The sequence below is a fragment of the Erythranthe guttata genome, chromosome 6, assembly GCF_056151865.1.
Source record: "Erythranthe guttata isolate IM_541 chromosome 6, IM_541, whole genome shotgun sequence".
NCBI classification, from domain to species: Eukaryota; Viridiplantae; Streptophyta; class Magnoliopsida; order Lamiales; family Phrymaceae; genus Erythranthe; species Erythranthe guttata.
In genome coordinates, this window is record NC_142538.1 from 6,661,980 (window position 1) to 6,686,796 (window position 24,817).

General features: G+C 31.2%; 2 protein-coding genes across 2 annotated transcripts; both read right to left on the reverse strand.

Moving 5' to 3' along the window:
• Window positions 1-2,688: 2,688 nt before the first annotated feature.
• Window positions 2,689-3,644, reverse strand: LOC105967776 (ethylene-responsive transcription factor ERF104). Its single transcript, XM_012992392.2, has one exon. It carries the CDS (start codon window positions 3,447-3,449, stop codon window positions 2,829-2,831), a length of 621 nt encoding a protein of 206 aa, XP_012847846.2. The 5' UTR covers window positions 3,450-3,644; the 3' UTR covers window positions 2,689-2,828.
• Window positions 3,645-14,322: 10,678 nt separating this feature from the next.
• Window positions 14,323-15,506, reverse strand: LOC105967777 (ethylene-responsive transcription factor ERF105-like). Its single transcript, XM_088819737.1, has one exon. The coding sequence runs from the start codon at window positions 15,464-15,466 to the stop codon at window positions 14,597-14,599; it is 870 nt and encodes a 289-aa protein (XP_088675863.1). The 5' UTR covers window positions 15,467-15,506; the 3' UTR covers window positions 14,323-14,596.
• Window positions 15,507-24,817: the final 9,311 nt, after the last annotated feature.

The following is a 24,817-nucleotide window of genomic DNA, read 5'->3' on the forward strand; positions in this document are numbered from 1 at the left end:
TGAGTATCGTGGGAAGAAGAAAGCTGGTGAGGATGACCATGGAGAGGGAAAGACGGGTTCTAAAACATGTAATTGCACATTTATATTAAAGTGACAACACGAGGAAATTATACCGATAATGTTGGGTGAGAGTTAAAATGAATCGTCCTATACCTCCTATGGCGGATTATTGGCGACGGTACCATGATGAAAAAATGAATGATTGGAAGACTTCCGATGTGGAATCAAGGATTACAATGTTTAGGAAGTTAGTTGGTCAAGAAGTAGCCTTGCAAGAAACCTTCATAGATTTAACATATGTAAGTGAAGACAAGACGGTAAAAGATTTTTCATGAAACAATGTAATTGATGTACAATCGTTTAAAATTGTTGGTAGCCTTTATTATTATTACGTATTACTTACAAGTGCTCGTAACATGCATATTTATGCTTACTACCTCTATAGTTGTATTATAAGATCCAGACAGCTAAGGATGTTAGTGTATATTATGAGTTGTAAAAAAAAATCAAAAAGCGAAAAACCACGAGATATCGGTACTGAAGAAGGACCTTCATCAATCTGAGTGCGTCGACCGGGAGGATTAAAAGGGGCACACCTTTTTTTTTGGCTTTTCCACCTTGCTCTTTTGAGCATCTTCCTTTCGTTTACGGTTTGAGACGTTTGGCGGGCACGAGGAGGTTGAGGTTCCCCTGCAAATCATTTAAAAAATATCAATTAACCAAATATATAATATATTGTTTAAAAAAAAGGAAAAAAATCGAAAAATATCGGTATCCGAAAACCGATTTTGTACTCAATAATCGACATTACAACGCTGGTACAGTGGAAGTCTTGTTGGTCAGCGTTGCGGCGGTCTGGAGGCGGTAGTCTTGCGGCAGTGGTGATATTTTCTTTTTGTTTGTTTGTTTTTTATTTTATTTTTCTTTTTTTAATTTTTGGTCTTGAACAAATTAAAAATATAATTTATTTGTATTCGGGTATTATTTGTGGATAAGGGTACATTTATCTTTTTTGGCCTTGATGTAATAAAATTAAATTAATTTTCGGACTTGGACTAATAAACTCCTTTATATGAGTTTAAACTAATAAAAAATATGGGATTGCATATATCTGCGCCTATTTCTTTCAAATAAAAGTTTGATACTATTAACAAGATAACGTCACACACTCTATTTCAAAGATTTTGTTTTATGTGACAATCAGTTAATGATTACCAAAGATTACACAAACTTGACGATATATATTTTGATCATTTTTCAAATGATCCTCCTCTAATTTGAGACAATCAGTATGCCTACTAGTTGAGAGCTACTTGCAACTTGGCAACGTAAGTCAAGTGATCTCCTATTTGATTATTTTGTATTATTCTTATTGATGAATGTGAAATATTATATATTTAATTATGTGATGATAAAATTATTTTAAATAATTTTATAAATCATTAAAGACATAATTAAATATCATAGGACAAGAAAATTATTACATGTGCTGTCCCCTCCTACATTTTATTTTCAAGATTAGGAATATTCTTCATAGACTTATTTTTCATTTTCCAAACAATGGTCGTAGCTACACAATTCCTTATCAAATAATTTTCTATTCGATGTGATAACGAAAGGGTTTTTTAGATGCTATACTCGATGAAATATATTGGGTGATTCAACACCATTAATCTACATATAATAACAAATATACTCATGCGTATGTGTGCTTAGTTGATATTTATTTATATAAATCTATATGATGCAAAATTAACCGGTGTTTTTCACCAAATGTAGCATCTCATTGATCCGAATTAAGTGCTAACTGTCAATATATTTAATCCACAAATATCATTGTTAACACACAAAACTTTCGAGTCTGCAAAATATAATACAAAAACGAGACAAAAAAAAAATGCGGAACATATATATTTATTAATCAAACGAAAATGAGTTACAATCTCTGGGAATTCCCTGATTCTTCTCTCCTATTCTAAAATTGATTCAAGGGCTTAAAAGCTTGTTCTTGAATCGACCGAATGATTTCCACTCACGAACACCTCGAATTCAAATATGTTATGAATTTGAGTCGGAAGCTTGAGAGCTCGATATGTGTTTGTGTGAGTCTGATTTTTGCATATAGCCAAGACCTTTCTTTATAGGCACGAGCTAGGGTTTCAACTTATAGCATGGGCCGGTGGACTTGAATATTTATGTTTTGATTTATTTGGGCTAAATATGGGCCCCATCAGGAAATCCAAAAAATAAGAATTTATTAAATTTTTTTTGGATTAAACCATTTAAAACATTTGTAAAGAGTGGACCTTTGATTTTGAGACTCGATTAATAACCGATTTATTTGGCCATTAACTAGTGATTTTCTCCAAAATTTCGGTGTAATCAAATTTGGCAAAATAATTACTAAATTATCCAAAAATATAGATAAACTAATGGGAATTACTCTTGATATTTATTAATTGTAAATTTGCACAAAATCAAGCACACATATTGTACCCATGTATGTATATATATAACATTCTCATAACTAATTAACTTTTTTGTGAAAGATCAAAAACTTCATAGCAAATATGAAATGTCTAAAATACACGACTTGGAATTAAATCCACCCAAGTCCAAGATATCTATCCTACATCTATATGTTATCTACTCATAACACAAGCTTGTGTGTGTGTTTATATATATATATTCTTATAAAGAACCCACAATTATATATAAATTCGTACTTACATATATGCTTATGAAGTCATAATTAATCACGTGCAAATAGTGGATAAACTATCTCTAATTCTATAATTCATACACGCCCTCTTTGACTTAATTAGTGATTACGTACATGAGGGTTGCACAACCTTGTAACTCCGACCACTTCCCATTTTCCGGCCGGCGACGGCAACCGGCGGAGCATACTTGCCAGCCTCCGCCGGAAAGTTAAGAATGGCTTTGGTGCCCCTCATCTCGAAGGCAGCACAATCATAAGCCCTAGCTGCATCCACATCAGTTTCATAAGTACCAAGCCAGACCCGGCTCCCTTTCCGGGTCGGATCCCGAATCTCCGCCGCGTACCTCCCCCACGGCCTCCTCCGAACACCCCTGTAGCGCCGCCTGGCCACCACCGACGACGTCGAAATACCCGACCCGGTTATCATCAGGTCGTCACTACGTCCGGGTAATTCGGGCTTCACGGGTTTCATGGATGCCGGGTGCGGGCTCAAGTTGATGATTTCGGGCTTCGTTTCGAACTCGAAGATGTCAGGGCTGGAACTGAAGTAACGGGAAATCGGCGAGTCGGGTTGGCTCGGTTCGGAGCAAAAGTCCGACCCGGAAGAGGGGGAGTCGGGGCTCCAAATGGGTTTACTGGCTGGAGAAGTGAGATCTTCGAGGAGGTATCTGCTTAAGAGCTCCAGCTTTAAGGCTTCAATATTATAATTAGAGGTTGTCGTCATCATAATATGATATATGTCACATATAATAATATATCTAATATTATATTATTGGTATTCGATTTAGAACTTAAGGAGTAGTGGGAATATTATTATTTTGGTTTATTTGGTGAGAAAAAATGAAAGAAGAATATATAAAGAGAGATGAGTCTGATAAATATCTTGGCCCTCATCAATCAATGTATTTATCAATGCGCCGAATTAACTTTATCTACGTGTTGTTAACGCGGGCTTCACACACATATATATTTTTTTTTTTAAAATTGGGTATTAAATAAATAAATCCTACAGTAAAATTACTGAATTTAATTCATGTATAAATCAAATTTATATTTTTCTCTTTAAAATCCTCCAAAATATTTTTCTCTCTTTCTTCAAACCCCACACTATGAAGTATGAAACCCTAGTTTCTAGATTCAATTTTGACTATAATTATTCACAAATTTGAACTATATTCGATGCAATGTTATTACTAATTTAGCTAATTTGTATCGTTAATGTCATGTTTGCGATAGTTTGCACTTGTTTTTTATTGTATGCGTGGTGAAGGTTGTGCGCTTCCAAGAGGTTGAAGCTGGAAGCGTCCAATTACATTGGAAGTAGTTCAAAATTGTAGTGCAAATTGAATTTGGAAGCTATAATTTTTGAAGTGTGGGATTTTGTGAAAAAAATTAAAGAAGAAAAACAAGTTTTGAACGATTTTCGAAAGAGAAAATTTTGAAATTATGAGCCGGATTCGATAATTTTAGTGTCAAATTTAACATTTAAGTTCAATAAATAATCACAATTAATAACAAAAAGGTTAATTGGTTAATTTTTTTTATCCCATCATAAATTCCCATGTTATTCATCGTTCTAGTAGAAATTGTATCTTCCTTTCCAAAATCGACAGCGCAGCTCCAATTTGCAGAGGAGTTAAAAATGTGTGAAATGTTACTGGATCTCGTTAGTGAAATTGAATGTAAAAAATAAAAATAAAATAAAAACGGGGTAGCGTCACAGGGGTGACGTCATCATATTTAGTGACAAGTGAGATGGTGTTTTGATGTAATAATATAAAGAGGCAAGTGGAACCAATCTATATTCCAATTTTGTCAAGTGGAAGAGTGTTGTCCCCATCCATTTAATTTCAATTTTCCTGATTTTTATTTCTTCTTCTAGATTTTTGCAAGATGTTTATCAAGTGGTTTTGAAGTATTTATTTATATAAAATATAACAATTCTTTCAAATGTTACGAGTCAATTTGAGTATACATACCGCCTCAGACGCAATTAGTTGTCTTAATATTAATTAGTGTCTATAAATGTGTAAATCTGATCTTATAGTGCATTCAACACATAAAAGTGTCCACGATGTCCTACTGTGGGCCCGTCATGTGGACAATTGCTGCAAAACTTAAGCTAACAAATATTATCTTAACGATAAATATAAGATATTAATATTAAATAATACATTTCACTAAAAATTTAAAATTTTGGTTGAAGTGGTCATTCCACACTACCTTACCGCTTTGCAATAAAAGTTTACATTATAATCATTAATTCTTGATAAATATAACTAAATATATAGAGCCTCTTCAGCCACGCATGCATATATATATATATATATATATATATATATATATATATATATATATATATATATATATATATATATATATATATAACTACAACACAAAACGCTATCATACGATTCCATAGCGTTTTTAAAAACGCTATGTCTGCCGGAGCTATAATAGGTCCGATCTCTACGATAGCGGGTACAAAACGCTATGGTATCTCAAATATACTATAGCGATTGAGAAACGCTATGGTAACTAAACATTCGATAGCGTTTAATTACTGTCATGTTATGTTTTTTATGACATTTCTAGAATGCTATTATAATCTGGCTATAGCAATTGCAAAACGCTATCATACAGTAGGGTGAAACAATAGCGTTTTGTTTGTGCAGTTGCAAGACTTTAATAGCATTTCCCCCACGCTCTTATACTTGTAATGTTACATTAGCATTAATCTAGTGCTATGCAATATTTTTCGTAGCAATTGGTCAATGCTACAGTAATACCCCAAATTTTGGAATATAATTTTTTTAGATGTTACTGTTTGCTAGTATTTAGAATTTGAAAACACGTTATAAAAGAATAACCTCTAGGATATTATTAACAACCCAAATCAAATATGAATATCATATTACGTTAATATGATTCGGTAATATTCAAGTCAATGACTACCAAAACATCATTTTAAATAGCAGTAGTTTGAAATAAGACCCAAAAAAAAAAAAAAAAAAAAAAGAAACATGAACCATCAGCAAAATCCACATTCAAGCTCTCCAAAACAAGCTTCTATTGCATACCGACTCTTCTAATTTCTCCATTTCCTGTTAACAAAATTAAAATTACATTACAATTGGAAAATATTACAACAAAGATACAAAATAATGAATAAGTCTAGTATCCAGTATATTGAAGATTGAACTACCTAACTAAATTGAGCTAAATGAGTACTTATAGATCACAATCATCATCTAACAAAATAAGTGCACCAAACAAACAGAAAAAGTATATTGCAACCTCTATAACCTAACCATAAGTAACACTAGCTGGGATGACTAAAAATGAAACTGATTATTTAAAGACACTAATCTTGTAAACTTAAAACTCAAAAAATTCAACGAAAGAATGTGAAAAAGGATTTTAAACATCAAATCACCAATTTCACGTGCTCAACAAAATAAAATATTACCTATGTGAAAGCCAAACATTTTGTGCATTTAAAGTTCTTCTGCAGTCACTTCATCTTCTTAACTCTCATCAATCAATTCGCACTTGTTCCAACAAACAATAAGTGCATATCAGTCATAACTAGTTTTTACAAAATTGACATGTAAAAAAATAAATCATATTAAATTATGATTGTTTCATTCATTAGACTATTGGTAAACTTACCGAATAAACCTCTCGGCAGGATAGGCTATAGTCATACCCTTAGTTTGTTGAATACGAGTCATATACAGTAGGCCTCCACAAAAAGTATATGGGTTTAATTTGAATATCAACCAAAACTTACATTGCATTAGGTCCAAGTGAAATTCGACTGACAACTTCTTTTGGATCAGTTGATATCACACATCCTTCTTCAACTATTTCATTTGTTCCACTCCAATCTACTAACTTGCAAATAAGATTTGAGTCGAAATAGTCACCCACAATCAATAAACTAAGCAAACTATTAAAATTGTTACATTGTGTAATATTTGAAACTATCTAAGGAATGAAGTACAAGAAGTAATTAAATACGAACCTTATTCGTGATAGAGCAAGTTGGTGAAATATGTACATTCTCTAGTCTCTACCACAACGTAAAATGAAGTAAAATAGTTTGTAAATAAATTCTCAAGCACTACTACTAATGACTGTATGTTATATGTGTGTGTATAACTTTCAGTTTAAGGTGCCGGTATACATTAATGTATATATTCGTACAACCGTTCATGTAAAGAGTCATTACTTGACTTTATTATTTAAGTAAAAGAGAAGTACCTTTCAAGATGCCTTATCCACTTCTTCAATTTGATTGACCTAAAACCAGAGATTTGGATGTAGTTAACTAATGAAAATAATATTTCAAAATTTATAGAATGATAGATACTTATCCTCACCCCATATGAAACTCCCTGAGATTTTTTTTTATTGAATGCAATGACTTTGGAAGTATATTATCGAACGGGCTTTGGATACACGGATTAAGCTACTCTTCATTAAATAGATTAGATACATGATTATGTCAATCAACATATTATGTTGCTTACGCTGAAAATCCTCAAAGCCAACAATTTGGCAATACCATCCCCAACTTATACAAAAATCACAAGTATGGATGAACTGTTCCTAACAACTATCCATATTCTAGCGTGATAAAATCTTGATTTCTTTATGTACACAAATCGCAAATAAAAACAAATACTCTTATTTTCATATTTGCTTAACTTTGGAGTGAAGCACTCATGTGTGCACCAATTAATCAAAAATAATTATCCATATTCTACTGTAACAAAAATTACCCATTTATTTGTCTATCCCTTATGGTAACTAAATAATAATACAAAAAATCGTAGAAGAAAACAGAGTAAAGAAAGATTCAATTAACTGAAACTAGGGTTAAAAAAATAATAAATAAGGGTAATTATACACACAAGGAGACAAATATTGATATTTACCGGCTATAAAGAAAACAAAATCGGGAAGATGGCTCTGATAAATTGCCGTCTAGAAAGGATTTTGTGTACCCTTGTAAAATGGAGAGGCGAGAGAGAATTCCCTGTAATTCGGTTGAGTGATAGAGAGTCGAGTGAGAGTTTTTGGAGATTCGATAGAGAGTTTCCCGATTTGATATTGATGGAGGCAGCGGTTTCACAGAGGACGGAGTAGAGGTTTTGAACTATGGGGGCAGGGAGAAAGAGAACAGGAAAAGTTCTCAAGTGACCCGCTTTAATATATAGATCACCGACAAAAAGAAATACATATATACCATAGCGTTTCTTATTTTTATTATTAACGAATTATTTAATCAAAAAGGTTGTTATAGCACTAATGAAAAAAACGCTATAGAATTATGCTATTAAAAGCCGGTTTTCTTGTAGTGTATATATATATGGGAAATATGCAATCCCCCCTCAAATGGAAAATATTATGAGTAAAACCCAATTGACTTTTAAGACTTTTGTACAAACCCACTTCCCAAACTTAATTAGTGAAACCCCATCAATTAAACATAATAAGACATAAGTACCATTATTAACAGTTTTTTTTATAATAAATCAAATATTTAATCACGATATCTTTCCATAACCGTTTTCCCTTTATTATAGGCGGATATAGGCGGACGTGATTCTCGTGTGTATTCAGATATGTGTGTATGTAGAACCGAATTTTTATTGCGTAAGAACACATTTCTTTCCCTCCGGTTCTCTCCATCAGGTTCGTGCAATGGCCACTGACTCTGATTCTTCTGCACCATTCAAGAAAGTCCAGATTCAGAGAGATAATACAGTAACCATCACTACTTCTCGTTTAGGTTCCATTCTCTGGTTGAAATGAGCATTATTTTCATTTTTGCTTTTAGGGCCTTTGTTATATTCCCAATTAGGTCTAATTATTGGGGGAAATATGAGATTCTAGTAAAATTTCCATTTTTTTTACAGTTGATTAATTGCTTGATAAAGATGGGACAATTAGTGTATGTTTCTTTTTGGGTCGTCTTAATTGGTGTAAAGGATCGTTACTGATTGAAAAATTTATTCCGTTTTACACAGAGTCACGTTGTGACTATTCTGTAAATCTTTTGTTCGTTTTGTGTTAATTGATGCGCTAGTGTAATTTTTTTGTAATTTATTTTTTGCGTTACTTGATATGTTAGTGTAAGTTTCAATGTGTTTATTGTGGTTGAATTGAATTCACATAATATTATGTGATTTGCATTTACAGAGTAGTGCATATTTATTCATCAGAAGTAGTCACATTCTCATTTTTTTGTGTAGTGCTGCACAGCATGTCGTCAACCTTGATGATTGTGTTGAAGTATGGGGGCTCGTTTGGGGTGAAAATATGTCAGGGTGATTTTTGTGTATGAAGATCTCGTTGGCTTTGTCACTGATAAGTGGTGCAGTTTGAATGCGAGGGATGTATCGATGACTTACAATGTTGATGGATATGGCGAGGGTATATTCTCACTTACTGACTTACTGAATATGACTTACTGAATATGACTCACGTAATAGTCATATTCTCACTGTTCTGTTAATAATTATGACTATTGTTGATTTACTCGATTAGTGATTTATGAATTTCTTGTTTGTTCCCCACTCTCTCTTTTGATTTTTTTTTTCCAGATCTGAACAGCAGCAGTAACATGACTATAGTCATATTTATGTATTTTTCGAATATGAATATGACTATTGTTGAATATAATCTATCTTCTCGTTTTCAAGTTGACTTCTAGTAAGTAGATTCAAATTGATTTTTTGTGTGGATATTGATTGGATTGTTTTCGTAAACAATAGGGAATATTCGTTGTTTTATATGATTTGGTAAACATGACTATGCCATATAATCGGAATTTTTAATTTCAAAATAAAAAAAAACAACAATGTAAAGAAAGAATATGACTACAGTTAATATAGTCACATATAATCATATTCAACTATAGTCATATTCGGGTTGTAAAAATATTAAAAATAAAAATAAATAATAAATGGCTAAATAAAGTCCGAAAATAATATAAAAATAAAAAATAAAAAAAATAAAATCCGAAAATATATTTTTCTTTTGATTTGGTAGCAATTTTTTAGGAATTTGGAAGCACATTTTTTGGAATTAAATTGTTATTATGGAAAGAGAGAAAAAATAAATAATTGAGATAAATTATACTAATTAATCCTAATTAGCGGGATTTAGGTGCCTCATTAATAGGAAATTTGTAAATAGTAGATAATTATAATAAAAAACGTGCGGGATTTAGTTTCCTTATTAATAGGAATTTTGTTAGTAATAGATAATTATTAAAAAAAGTAGTATAAGGGTAAAATTGGAAATAAATATTCTAAGGGGTTTTCACAAAGGAAGAATTATGGCATGGACATATCACTATTTTTTATTTATCACTATTTTTTATTTATAGGAGAGGTGTATTGCTAATGACCCATATATATATATATATATATATATATATATATATATATATATATATATATATATATCAAGACATATAAATTATAATATACTTGTTTATTTTTATTATTAACAATATAATATAGTAAAAATTGTAGGATAATGGCAAGCAAATGAATTGGATGAAATTATATTAGTTAGCATGAAATGGACATTTTTGTTTCTAGCGGCGGCTGCCAAATAGGGGACCGGGGGTGGGGGGGGGGGGGGGGGGGGGGGTGTGGGTGTGGGGTGGGGGTGATTTCATAATTATAAGATAAGATTATATCGATGGAGTATATAGAAGTTGATGGACCACCAAGAAACAGATCGATATTAATTAAGGTAGCTGTGTTATAAACTACCACCTGATGAAACCATGATAAGATTTCAATTGGATTTATTTTTCTCCAATCAAATATACATATATCCAAAGTTTTTAATTAATTAATTAATGTACTATTTTAATTAATATAAATTTTATTGCTATGACATTCAGAATTTTATAGTTCATATCGTTGAATGATTGAACTAATCCGAGTAACTCTTTTATTTTTATTTTACGTATATATATTATTTCGGCCAATGAGAAGTTGCACCTGATGAAAAGTAACGAGTATTTTGCATCATATACTTACACATGTGTGTTTGTTATTATATGTAGATTAATGATGCATAATCACTCGATATATTTCACCGAATGTAATATTTGATCTGCATAATTAAGGTTTGTATTCAAGGTGAATTTAATTTAATTCTTTGTTGAATTATTATTGAATGGTAATTTGTGTATTATATATGTGGTTGAAGCAAATTATGTACATGCATTTGAAGATAAAAAAATTAGTAAATTAACCATATTTCAATAGGTTCATGCAAAGAAATGAAGATAAGGCCTTTTTTTGTTGGTTTAGATCTTTAATTCTAATTGGATGCCCCATATTTTCTTGACCCACCAATCCATTTCCTCTTTGGATATTCTTTTTTCCCGTCCAAATCAAGATTAGTCACGTTCTTCATAATTTCCAATACTGAAATGATTTACGCGGCAGCAAAATTACGAATGTCGTTCACAACAGTCTTTTCTTTCTCTCTCTAAAAATCCTCAATTCCACCCAAACCCCAAAATCCCCAAAAGTCCCAAAATTCACAAAAACCCTCAACCTCTCTCACAAATCCTCCAAAATCAGAAAATTTCGTCAATTTGAAAGGTAATTAATCATCTAAAATAGTTATATATATTGAATTTGTGGTTAATCATGTGAAAATCCCCTGAAAATCGCGATTTATGGCTATTTTTAGTGTTGGGTTTTCGATTTTTTCACGCACAAAATGGGTGTGGAAAAGCAGTTTCCACGCCTGATTTAGGCGTGGAAACAACTTTCTCACGCCCATTTTGGGCGTGGAAAATTAATTCGGGCGTCCGGTCCAGACGTTGGTTCTGGACCGGTCGTCCGGTTCAATTTTTTGTTTTTGCCCAGTATACCTGAAATGACTAATTATATTTAAATAAGTACTGCTTCATAAACATGCTGTAGCCTAGTTGGTTAGGTCTTTTGTCTAACAAACAATAGGCCCGTGTTCGAGTCTTTGTAGTAACGCGTATTTCTTAATTTTTTGCCCAGTATAATGAAATAAATAATTATATTTAAATAAGAATTTTCATTTATCAAAATGGCAGTAGCCGACTTGGTTAAGCAAGCAGGCATTTGTATTGCAACAACCCGGGTTCGATTCCTTGTTGCAACACAATTTTGTTTTTTTTTATTAAAACACAGTCAGCACTCGCACCCAAACCGGGCGCGGAAAGCTGTGTCGCGCGCCCAAACCGGGCGCGGGAAGTACTTTTCAGCGCCCAAACCGGGCGTGAATCGAGTTTTTTTGCGCCCAGTTTGGGCGTGAAACGTATTTTTCGGTGTCCAAATTGGTCGTGGGTCGCGTTTTCGCGATTTAAAGAACAAAAACGAACAAATTTTACCTCATTGGATTCCGTATCTCGATCCTCATTCGATTGACTCATTTTTTTTTGCAAATGGCTACAATAACATGAGTTTTGGAATGATTTCTAATATAAAAGCTAAAATTGTAGAGAGAGAAAGAAAGATAGAGAGTGGATTTTTTAAAACGACATTCGTAATTTTGCTACCGCGAATATCACCTCCCCAATACTGAAATGATTTAGTGTCGTGCAATCACACCAAATTAATTTTTTTGTACGTGTTCATAATCGAATAATGGCTACTATGCGCCTAAACCGAGCTTAAATAATAGCATGATGCGCCTACTTGAGATGAGGTACCTGACTTTTTGCGCCTGAATTAGACGCACAAATATGCATCATACTTGCGCTTGAACGACGTGCAATTATGGGCATCGTGTGCCTGTTTAAATGCAAAAACAGACAAAATAAAAAATTCAAAAACTTAAAAATAACTAGATTTAATCTATGAAATTCAAAATTTTACCTAATTATATTTCAAATTCGATCAACTCATACTGTTAACTGTTAACGATGTACGGTTCTAATAAAATAACATGGTTGAAGACAGTGGCGGTACCAGGGGGGGGCAGGGGGGGCAGTTGACCCCCAAGAAAAAAAAAAAATTTTTTTTTAGCTATTTTGACCTAATATTTTTTAAATATTACTTTTGGCCCCCCCAAAGATTTTGTAAATATGTATCTTAATCTTAAATTTTTTGTTTATTCTCCGTAATTTTATATAAATTATAGATATATATGATATTATAGATATGTGTCGTAATTTTTTTCGCAGTATAAACCTATTTTTTCAATGTTTTGCGAACCTAAAATTTTTTTCGGGGCGTTGCCCCGAACCCCGAAATTTTAGTCAGCCCCCCCTACTTTCTAATCCTGGTTCCGCCCCTGGTTGAAGAGTTGGAAGAAAAATGACATGAAAGAATATCGACTTACTGAATATCCATAATTCTTTTTCAATTACGTACACGTTCTCAATTCCGTTTTCCATGCCCACGTTTTCTCAAAATTACGAAATTGATCGAATATGAAACAAAACAGAGAATAAATAAATGGTTGAATTTCAAACCATATTGTTCTACTTTGAATTTTAGAGTAGAAAGATATACATAATTTCTTGTACATGACATCACAAGTAACGGTTTCATTTTATTGTTCGATTAGTCAATTGTTGACTTTAGCAAAGATTGTAACATCAGAGTTCATCTCTATTTCAATTCAAGAGTAAGTTTCAACAAGTTTTACAGTTTGTGCAAACATATTTTCACAATGATTTTAATTATCTTTTATTTGAAATTACGTTTTTATTTATTTATTTTGATGAGTTTCAAATTATTATCCAAGGGTTAAATCCAAAATTCACTTCTCAAATCCTATTTTTGATATCATATTATTTATAAAATTATACTCTCTTATTCTACCATTAAATCTTGAAATGATTTTATTTATTATCACCATATATAATTCTCATGTCAATTATCAATCACCATTATTCAAATTATACTAGTGAAATACACCACTTAATTTGTTTTCTAATAATTATTGTATTCAATATATAAACACACCTTTTATCACTCACATTCAAACAATTTTAACATTTTTATCATTTCAGCATGACGGAAACATCAATACATAAAAATAGGGAAACAAATACAGGGAAACGACATGTCCAAAAAATAGGGATACTGGAAATTGCGGAAATGTGTAAATATTAAAAGTATATGAGTATATTATAAATATACTATATAAACAAATATAATTTTTTTTATATAAAAATTATTTTAATATATTTCGTACAAATATATTAAAAATAAATATTATTATCAAATATTAATTTACAATTCATGATTAAATCATGTAAATAATTAGGAAATCAACAAAAATATTCGAAAATTTAGAAATTGCAAAATGACTCATAAGGTGTATGTCAGGTATTCTCAAGTGTAGAACACAAGTCCTGTTTGAAACGCAAATACTTTAACAAATTGAAGTATCCGTGCTATATAGCGTAACATACATCAATTCATTATGATAAATTTTGGTTAACTAGAGAATATATTGTTATTTAAAAAAGTAAATCCTATTTTAGAAAGTATTACATTTGAGGAGTGCATGTTGTAAGACCAATTTATAAAGCTAATTAAAATAAAATAAAAATACAATTAGACGTTGGATTAAGAAACAAGAAAGTTGCTACTATTTTCCATAAAAACGTGCATCGATCTCGTACAAAAGTAATAAACAAATGACTAATCTTCTTTACCTCCTACAGACTTTTTTAAATTGAAAAACCACCCCAAACTTTTAAAGTCAGGTGCATTTGAGTCTAAATCTAATTTCGTAATACGCCTCATAGGACCATCATCCTTTTTTTTTTTTTTTTGAGTAAATTCAAGTCCATTACAAGGGGAAATAGGGGAGGGGGGACTCGAACCCTAGACCGTTACCCTATTGGTAAAGGCTAGGTACCAACTCTCCTAATGAGGATTGGTATAGGACCATCATCCTTGAATAACCGAAACTTGGATGGGGAGATAACGGCGACAATAGCGGAACGTCAAATATACCCATCCCATTCCCATCAGCGCAGTCGCAAAACGCCGCCCAATATGACGGCGTCAACGGCACCGCCGCCGCCGTGAAATCACTTTCATTTTTAACTTCTTCCCTCTTAACTAGCTTCTCCTCTCTTTCTACGCGGCCGCTCTCCCTCCTCCTTTTCCGGCCTCCAACCACCGCCGCCGCCGCCGCCTCATTTCCCGGCAAAGTGTTGAAATTTCCGGTTTCGAGAGGGAAATTCAGTATGGCTTTACGGCCCCTCAGCTTGAACGCCGCCCTGTCGTAGGCTTTCGCGGCCTCCACCGCCGTGTCGAAGGTCCCGAGCCAGACCCGGGTCCCCTTCCGGTTTGGGTCGCGTATCTCCGCCGCGAACTTACCCCAAGGACGCTGCCTCACGCCCCTGTAATGCTTCCTCTCGCCGGAATATTCTTTAGCAACCGGTGATCGCTCAACCGCCACCACCATCTCCCCGCCGGAACTCTGACCGGAAACCCAGTTGCTGCTTGGAATGGCTATGTTCAGGGAAGGCTTCCTCTCGGAGAAGCTCTTCTGTTTCTGATTCGTCGGTGATTTAATTGTGTCAAATTCAAAGTATGATGATTCAGAAGAAGAAGAGCTGGAAGTTCTTGAAATCTGCGACTGATTGTCGAATGAAAAATCTGGAGAGTAGTTTTCCATGAAGGCAAAATCATCAAGAAGGTGTTGGCGTATGCTATCGAGGGCTGAGCTTTGATCGTGATCGTAATCGGATGAAGCCATTGTTTTGGTTTCGGGTTTCGGGTTTCAGCTTATATCTGATGAAACTTTGGAGTATGGGATCGAAGAAGATCAAAAGGGTGTGTAGAATTATTTTTTATTGGCAAAGAATTCGAAAGAATGAATGAATTGGATTGAGTGGAAAAGAGAGTGAGAAGAAGGTGAGTTTATATAAGGATTGGAAATTTGTGGGAGGAGGTTTCACTTTTCAGAGGAGGGTTCCGAGGAGGAGATAAGAAGCATCCTCACCAGGTAGTGGATAAATTTAATTATAATTTATATTATTGTTTTTTCTATTATTTTATTATTATATGATATTTATATTCCACATGTTTGTAATTTCTCAAAGGGTAAATTCCACTTTTTCCGTGCTATGATTCGGTTTCACTTTACCCCTTCTACCCTCGATCGCATCGATTTGCTCTCATATACTTGAAAAATTGTCTAAATATGGTCCTCATTGTTAGTTGTCAAACATTTGACATTAACACCGTTAATGTAAACTCTGAAATTACAAAAACGCCAAGTGAATAAATGTGTCTGCAAGTCCTATTTTGTGCATGCACAAATTATTTCTGAAAGGGTAAATTACATTTTTTCCCCTTATACTATGGTTCGGTATCAGTTTACCCCCTTATACTCTTGATTGTATGATTTGCCTCCCTATACTTAAAAAACTGTCTCAATATGGCCTTCGCCGTTAGTTTTCAGACATTTTACCGTTTGATCTAACTCTGAAAATTACTAAAACACCACCTTTCCCAATTTAAATAATTATTCAAAGGTCTGAAAACTAACGGCGAATGCCATATTGAGACAATTTTTCAAGTATATGGGGACAAATCGATACAATCGAAAATATAATGAGGTAAAGTGATACTGAACCAAAGTACAAGGGGAAAAATGTAACTTACCCTTTTAGAAATGATTTGTGCATACACAAAATTGGACTTGCATACACATTTATTCACTTTTTTAAAATTGAAAAACTCAAACTCTCTCGGCTTCTTGGATTTTGTTTTTCAAATTCCGACATGTATGACTACAAATTGGAGGCAAGTTTTACGTTTTTATGATTGACGCTTTACGTAAGTTACGAATAAAAAAAAAAGCGATTGTGAAATCTACTAATTTCGCCCGATTCTACATAAAATTAGTACATCAATTTTCGTGTAGAATCAGACAAAATCATGAGTTTCATAATTTCAAAATGTTACTATTTGATTAAATTAATAGCACCCCCATGCTATTAATTTTGTAAGGGGTAATAAAAAAAGATGATTTAATCCTTAAAATAATATGTTAATTTTGTTAATTGAAAGTCTGTTTAGACATTTCGCATTGAATTCAAGAATTTAACAAATTTAATACAATACTGGATCGAATGAATCAAATATATTATTAACTAAATAATTAGTTAGTCAGTGAGATACTAATACAATCTCATTGAATCCAATATAATCCAATAAGGACAAGCAAACAAGGCCTAATAAAATGGGAAGGATATATATGACTATTCCACATATTTGGAAAATGGATCCCATACCGAACATTTATGTTTGGAGACGAACATGGGAATGACCATTCGCGAACTTATTGTTAGGACTTAGGGATATTAGACACGAGTTATATCTAATTTTGTCGCCAATTTGTTAGGTAGATGTTACACCTAATGAAAAGTATCGAGTGATTTTATACTATCTATACAATTTAACACTCATTAAGTATATATACACATGTTTGTATGTGTGTTTTATTATGTGTAAATTAATGGTACAAGATCAACCAATGTATTTCATCGGTATAATATCTACAAAACAGATTTGTCATATAAAGATATTATACACAGACCTTAATAAAATTCAACCAAAACTATATAAAGACAAGAAAACCTCAAACCTGGTCTAATTATTAGAGAAAAAATCAAACAAAGTTTATCTTAATAAAATTATATTAAATGTGCATCTCCTTGTCCATATTTTTTTCTTTTTATTAGCAAAGAAAAACTAAATAGTTTTCTTCATATAAAATAATTTTAAAAAAAAATATATAATTTCAAATATGTAACCATCCGAATTGATCAGGCACATGAGTTTCAAATGCTTATTAACTAATACAAGAGGTTTATTATGAGTTAATTAGTAAGTAATTAAAGTGTGAACATCGTTCAAGTGTAGTTTGAATAGATTAAAAAATGACTAAAATTTAATTCAATTTTAAAATAGTTGTCTATGGTTTCAATGTGAATTTGAAGTGAAGAATTGTTCTGTTAATAATCAGTACTCCATGTTGACACGTATCTATACGTTAATTAATTGTATTTATACGTTAATTAAATTCTATTTGGTCTGGATGATCTATGCCCAAGTTGAATAAATTAACAACATCTAAAGTCTGAACACTAAAATATCGAGGATAAATTCTTGTACCGTACGTCAAGTTCACACATTTGATTAACATATAATTTGTCCATTTATTTAATTTTATTGGGTTCAATTTGGTAATTGCATTAAATAATAATTTCTTGTTCCAAATTCAAATATAACGGGTATTTTCATAATTTTTTTATTATTTTCCTTTTGGAATTTTCCAGCAAAATCCAAGAAAATTCAATTTTTTTTCATCAAATTGCAATAAATAAAATCAATGTAAGAACAACAAAGAGTTTCGGATACCAATTAATATTTTTTAGAGTTTTAGTTTATTTGGAGGTTGGATATTCATATTTTTCATATAAGCATAACATACATTATATTACGGAATTAAAAAAAAATATATCATAAAATTATATTATATATTTCGAAAACAATCAAAATATTCGGAACTAAAATTAGATCAGAAATCGAAATTTCCGGTAATATTATATACAACTTCACTTTCGTTCCAAAAAAATATTGGAAATATCAAAAATGGGAATGCAAAATATGGTTTCAAATTAAAATATTTCCGGGTCGGATTTTGCGGAATTCAGAAGTTCCATTCCGATTTCCACACCTAATTGTATAAGGTGTACGGATTTTACACATCAAAATAAATTTAATATAATTTATTAGATGACCCTTTTAAAAGTAGAAATTGGTGATCGAATAAAACTTAAGATAACTATTTTCTAAAGGTTGAGTTGTTTGCAAATATTAAAAAAAACATCTTTATTTAGCTAACTTAAAAGTTGTAGTATTTGAAAACAAACTATAATTTTCAACTTATTTTGTAAAATGCCTAAAATTTCATAATAAAGTGGATAACACTAAAAAAAAAAAGCACTATCTTGGTTATTCTATGTAGTACTCGGTGAAAATTACTGCGAGTGTATTTTTACAGTTGATCTACACACATCAATATGGATGTGTGTATCTGAATGGTAAAAATCTATTCGGCGTATCTCAGCCGGTGTAACATAGAATATATTAGAAATCTCAAGTGGATATTTTCATTAATTATAAAAATAGTTTTAAACCAAAAAAGTTGTTGCAAATATATACTTATATATATACTTTGAGATTATAATCTACAACAACTTATTTGTAAAGTACAAACAAAATCTGTAATATATGTTTATATACTGAAAATGAGCTCATAATATATTTTCAAAAACTTTTACAAAACGAATTTAATTTGCTATAACATCATTCAAGCTTGAATAAATAACACATATTAATCCGGTTTTCATTTTTTCGAAAGTTTTTCTTTTTGTTTCTCCCGTGTTGACCAACACGGAATCCCTATTTGCATGTCCGGATTCCGTGTCAAACAACACGAAACTAAAAAGAGAAAAGAAAATCCGAAAACCGGGATCCATGTTGAACAAGACGGAATAGCATAACCGTTTTTTATTTGAGATATACGTAATTCACGAATTGTAAAAATATAAAATTTACCTCAAACATGTTATCGTATGAATAAAAAAAAATGCGTCGAGATATACTCTGATTAAGGGGTTTCGAGAGAAAGTAACATTGTGAAATATGAAAAAATAATAAATATTAAAATTACTTTGTGACCTATCAATTTTCTCTATTACTATTTCAGTTATTCAATTCAATGAGTGTAGGGTGCATTTGATCATATGAGATTAACAAGAGCATCTACTAACCTTTTTTAGGATTTAGATTTAATTTTGAAAAGAAGTCATTCATTAGCAATTAAACCGAATGATTTTGTTTTCTTAAACCGTATACATATTTCCTTTTTATGTATTTATTTATTTATTTTATTTTTATTTCTTTTTTATATATATATTTATTTATTTTATTTTTATTAAAGAAAGATAAGAATTAGCCTTCAATATTCACAAGAGAGACGTTCTGACTAAACAACTTGATTAAATGTTAAATCACCATAATTAATCTCAAATTACAGTAGCTAATGATGGCACGTGACAAGACTTTTTGACCTTTGGCTTGACTTTTGAGCCACCTAATTTAATTTCCAACCAATAAATAATATTTAAAATTGTCGATACCAACTTGACTTGTAATTGTCACTTTTCTCAAGTGGGCAAAGGGTGCATCCAGGCTGTTGCCTTTTTCTCGTCATACATATTTTATTTCAATAAATAGATCTAATTAATTTAATCATTTGTTAATTACTTGTTCTTTTTCGCACTAATCGAATTATTATAAAGTTTTTTTTTTTGTTTTTTTTTTTTATTGGGATATATCAAGATCAGCCAACATTATTATTGAGGGGTACATGTCATAATTCTCTTAGCATTAATTTACAAAAAAATGATTTAACTTAAACATTGTACATGTATATATATGAATTATTAAAATGTCATTATTTATTATTTAATTATACTTTGAGATTGGATTTTCTGTTAAGTACAATGAACAAAGAAAATTTTGGTATTTTAAAAGGACAAAATTTAAATAAAATATTCATAAGCTTTATCCTTGTTCTATGAGTTGGCAATGATTGGCTTTATCTATCGAGTTTCTCTTCGGTTGCAGATGAAGACTGTAACTGATTTTCTTGCTTTGATTTTGACATAAAATTTTGCATAAAATCTCAAAATTGTTAAAATTCAAATAAATTTTGCACATTTAATAACTCATTAGATGCCATTTTTCTTCAAACTATCTCAATCATTTTATGTACTATTTTCTAATTAATATTTTGTGCCACCATTAATATTTAATTCAATCTACAATGAAATAATGATAATAACTTTGATATAGTAATATATGTCGTTTTTCTCCTTGGCATACATTTTAAAAATCTCAATAAATATGTAGTAACTTTAGGAAAATAGATACTGATACAACCATTATTTACTAATTAATTCAGAAATAGTGTGAGAGAGTTAATAAGTGTATAATCGCAAAAAATAGGGATAATTACACTTTTGGTCCCTTATGTTTGGCTCGATTTCACTTTTGGTCCCTCTTGTTTCAATGTAAACAAAGTTCACCTTCAAGTTTCAATTTTGAACACTTTTGGTCCATGCCGTTACATGTCCGTTAGCAAGTAACGGAAAACACTATTTTGGGGCAAAAATTAAATTTTTAAATTTTTTTGGGGCTAAAAAATAATTAGAAATGTAAAATAGACTACTTATAATGAAACTTTTAATAATATTACGTATAATGAAATTGATTTAGTTAATTTCTTTTTTTATTATTAAAAATAATCATAAGTAGTATAATGAAAACTAATATTAAGTATAATGCACAATAATTTATTTAGTTAATTTCTTTTTTATTATTAAAGAAACGAATTCTAAAAAAAGACAGATAAATCTTTAGAATCTCAATGAATGCATCTTAATTTTAGAGAAATACATATAGAAAGACCAAAATACCCTCGATTACTATTAGTGCATGGAGACTATAGAAGAGCTCGATCAAAAATATTTAATTGGTACGATATTTGAATTATAAAATGACAGAAAATATAGAATATATATTTATAAATTGACAATTATTTTCCATCAGCTTTTTTTCCAATCTATTATTTTCGTCAAGTTATTTTCCATAAATAGTAGTATAATAATTAAAATGTAAGCAGTTTAAATAAATGATTCATGAACCCAAAGGCGCAGCCAGAACAAACAAAAGAGCCCCACATCTCACCTCTACGTGATGTGCTGTGTCGCTAATCACTTCATTAAATCTCAAAGATTGCGGTGGCACAACGAATTGTCATTGAACCTTCATCTAAACTTCTAGCGTAAATTACAATCACCCCTGACGTCAGGGGTGGACCCAAGGTATACCGCCGCTGCAGAAAATTTTTTTTTACCTATTTTTTATTAAATTTTTAATATTTTATGTTATTTATCTATTGATTTATACCATTTAGCCCCCCAAACTTCAAATTTAGTATCCTTTTAGTTCAAATTTTTTTTTTTAGCCCCCCACCCAATAATTCCTGGGTCCGCCGCTGCCTGACGTATGGTCATATTACAGAAACCCCCCTTCTTTTTTGGATAATTACAATCATTCCTCTCAACCATAAATCTTTTTACATGTTTATCATTGCGATGTCAAATTTCGAAGAATCTTCTACATTATATGGAATACTCTCAATTTTGTACTCGTTTTATCCCCAACCGACCTCCACATTTTGAAGCAAAATGATCATAAGATGTGTTTTTTGGCTTGTATATATCATATTGTGGTGGATCAGAAACTGTATTTTTACATAAAACAAGTACAAACTAGAGAACATTCAATGGAATCTATATGATTATGTTGAATTTGACACCATAAGGGTGGAGTTGTAAGAAAATTCATAATTAAGGGGTAGATGTAATTAATAAACAAGATGATGTTTTTTTGTAATTTGATCATACCTTATGGGTGGTTGTAATTTACCCTAACTTTTATTCAATTAATAGTACTCATAATTTTTAAATCAACACCCACTTTGTAAGCAAGGTGGAGATTACTCGGTGAATTCGCAACAGGTAATGAAGCGGGTTAAATTATCATCCCTATAATTGTATCACAGTATTCATTCAATTATAATATTTTATCCGTGTAGGATTTAACAGAATTATTTTTCAGAGTATCTCTTATTTGGAAACATGGTTAAGTACACACCATACATAATTAATTACATTTATAAATTGAAAATATATATTGTACTTATATAATACATAATAAAATAGTACTGAAGGAAAAATTGAACACAGATATTTTAGAATTGACTTTTATTCAAAGGTAAGACCAATTATAAGCATCAACGTCCAATGTAAGACCATATGCACATGAAGAAAAGTCTATTTTCCAAATGTTTGAATGTTGAATCTCACCTGTCTGATTCTACCATAATTAATTAATACTGTATTTTCTCGACTTCTTTTATTTATTTACTTAATTTAATGAAATATAATGTAGTAATATACTAATTGCTGGTAAATGCACACGTGCATAACTTGCCAATTTGGGATATTTAATTTTTTTTTAGGGTGACTGGGTGAGAGTCGTCTTAGATTGTAACTAAAAAAATTCAAAGACTTTTTATCAAGAATTCAAAACAATAAAATAATATAATTTTTTTATATTAAATATCATATATCAAATGAACCAATAACCAAAGGCAACAACAATAAAAAAGAAAAGAAGAGAAAAAAGAAAAGAAAACCAGAAATGCAGCTAGCCATCCTGGCTCGTTGCATCTCTGGCTTTAAACCTCGTTTTGTTGGGGAGATTAGTTATGATTAATTAAAAAATTGGACTTTATTCGATGTTTGATATCCCCAAAAATTTAGTGGGTCGATACACAAATATTATATTATCATGGTTTATTTTACTCAAGGTTGTAAAAAGCGAAAATTGGTTTGAAGGCGGTCAGATACCGACTCAGGATTAATTGGTGCGGCGGTGATTAATAGGCAATAAATTGAAAATTAATTGACTTTTAAAATTAATATAATATATTTCTAGGTATTATTTATAAATACTCAAAATATATATAAAAAAATATTTAAACATAGTCATATCTTCATCGAGAATATATCCTAATAAAATAATAAAAAAAGTTTAATAATAATTAATCATAATACAATAAATTTTTTTATAAAATATAAATAAAAAGGCAATATTTTTAATTTAAATTTATTCTTGAACATTCCAAGCATATATCATTAGGTTCTTTAAAAAAAACAATTAACATAAACAAAATAAAGCATAAAGTCATATTTTTATTAAAATCTAAACTTTTAGTTTGAATTAAAAAAGTTGAAATGTTAAAAAGTAAAAAAAAAAAAAAAAACACCTTATTTTTGACCTCAAAAGTTTGACCCGCCTTCAATGTTTGATCGACTGGGACCGCCTCAACCCGCCTAAAACCGCCTCACAGGCCAAAACTCGAGTTTTCGAACCTTTCCACCAAAATAGTAAAGGTGTGGGACCGCCTCCGAGACTGATTAATCAGCCCCCTCGGCCGATTCTTAGAACACTGATCTTACCTTATGTTTTCTTTTAGAAAGTTATTTTGTTAGACGTCCCGATGTCCGATAAAATAATTAAATTTTCATTATAATATTTAATCATATCTTGACTCATCTTATCTTGGCAACGAAACGAGACCTTACATAAGGTGAATTGTTTGATATTTACAAACTCTTAGCCCTCATTTTGTTGCCAAAATAAGATTAGCTAAAATAAGATTATATAATCTAATGCAACCCCAAATATTTTATTGGACAGCGAAACGTCCAACAAAAATGCTCGTTATAACTCATGATAACATATAATATTTGCCAATCGATCCAATAAGTTATTGGGGACAACAAACATCAAACAAAATACAATTATTACCCGCAAGGGTGGCCTAGCGGTTGGAGCAAGAGAGCTTGGGTCAATTGACCCAAGTTCGAATCCCCTTGCCAACGGTCGCTAGGTCGAGCTTGTCACACATGGTTAGCCTAGTGTGGTTTACATCTCTCGTATGGTTTGCAAGCTATTATACGAGAGTGTAGGTTTACCCAGTGCACCTATATGGTTGGCTGCGGGTTCCTGCATTACCAAAAAAAAAAAAATAAAAAAAAAATACAATTATTCAGTCAATGATGACTAATTTCCTAACCAAACAAGGTCTTAGTCTACGTTCGCCTAATTAAATCAAAAATTACAGGTAAGTCATTAACTTCTAAATTATTCAGTTACTCGCGGAATGTGGAGTGAAGTGAATATTCAAACCCCACCTTAATTTTAAGAGATTCGTAATAACATTTTGAACAAATTATTTATATTTTAGTTTATATCAAAAGTTTATAAATACTTAATTATATTGTGTTCTAAAATAAATTTCATAAGTTCAACTCTGACGCGACCACTTCTTGTGTAGGAGTAAGAGTGTGTGAATATAACTTCACTAATAAAAGCAAAATTTTAAGCGATAAAA

What these genes read in the sequence shown, in the direction of transcription:
- LOC105967776 (XM_012992392.2), bottom strand. Translation starts at nt 3,449, where the DNA reads ATGATGACGACAACCTCTAATTATAATATTGAAGCCTTAAAGCTGGAG.
- LOC105967777 (XM_088819737.1), bottom strand. Translation starts at nt 15,466, where the DNA reads ATGGCTTCATCCGATTACGATCACGATCAAAGCTCAGCCCTCGATAGC.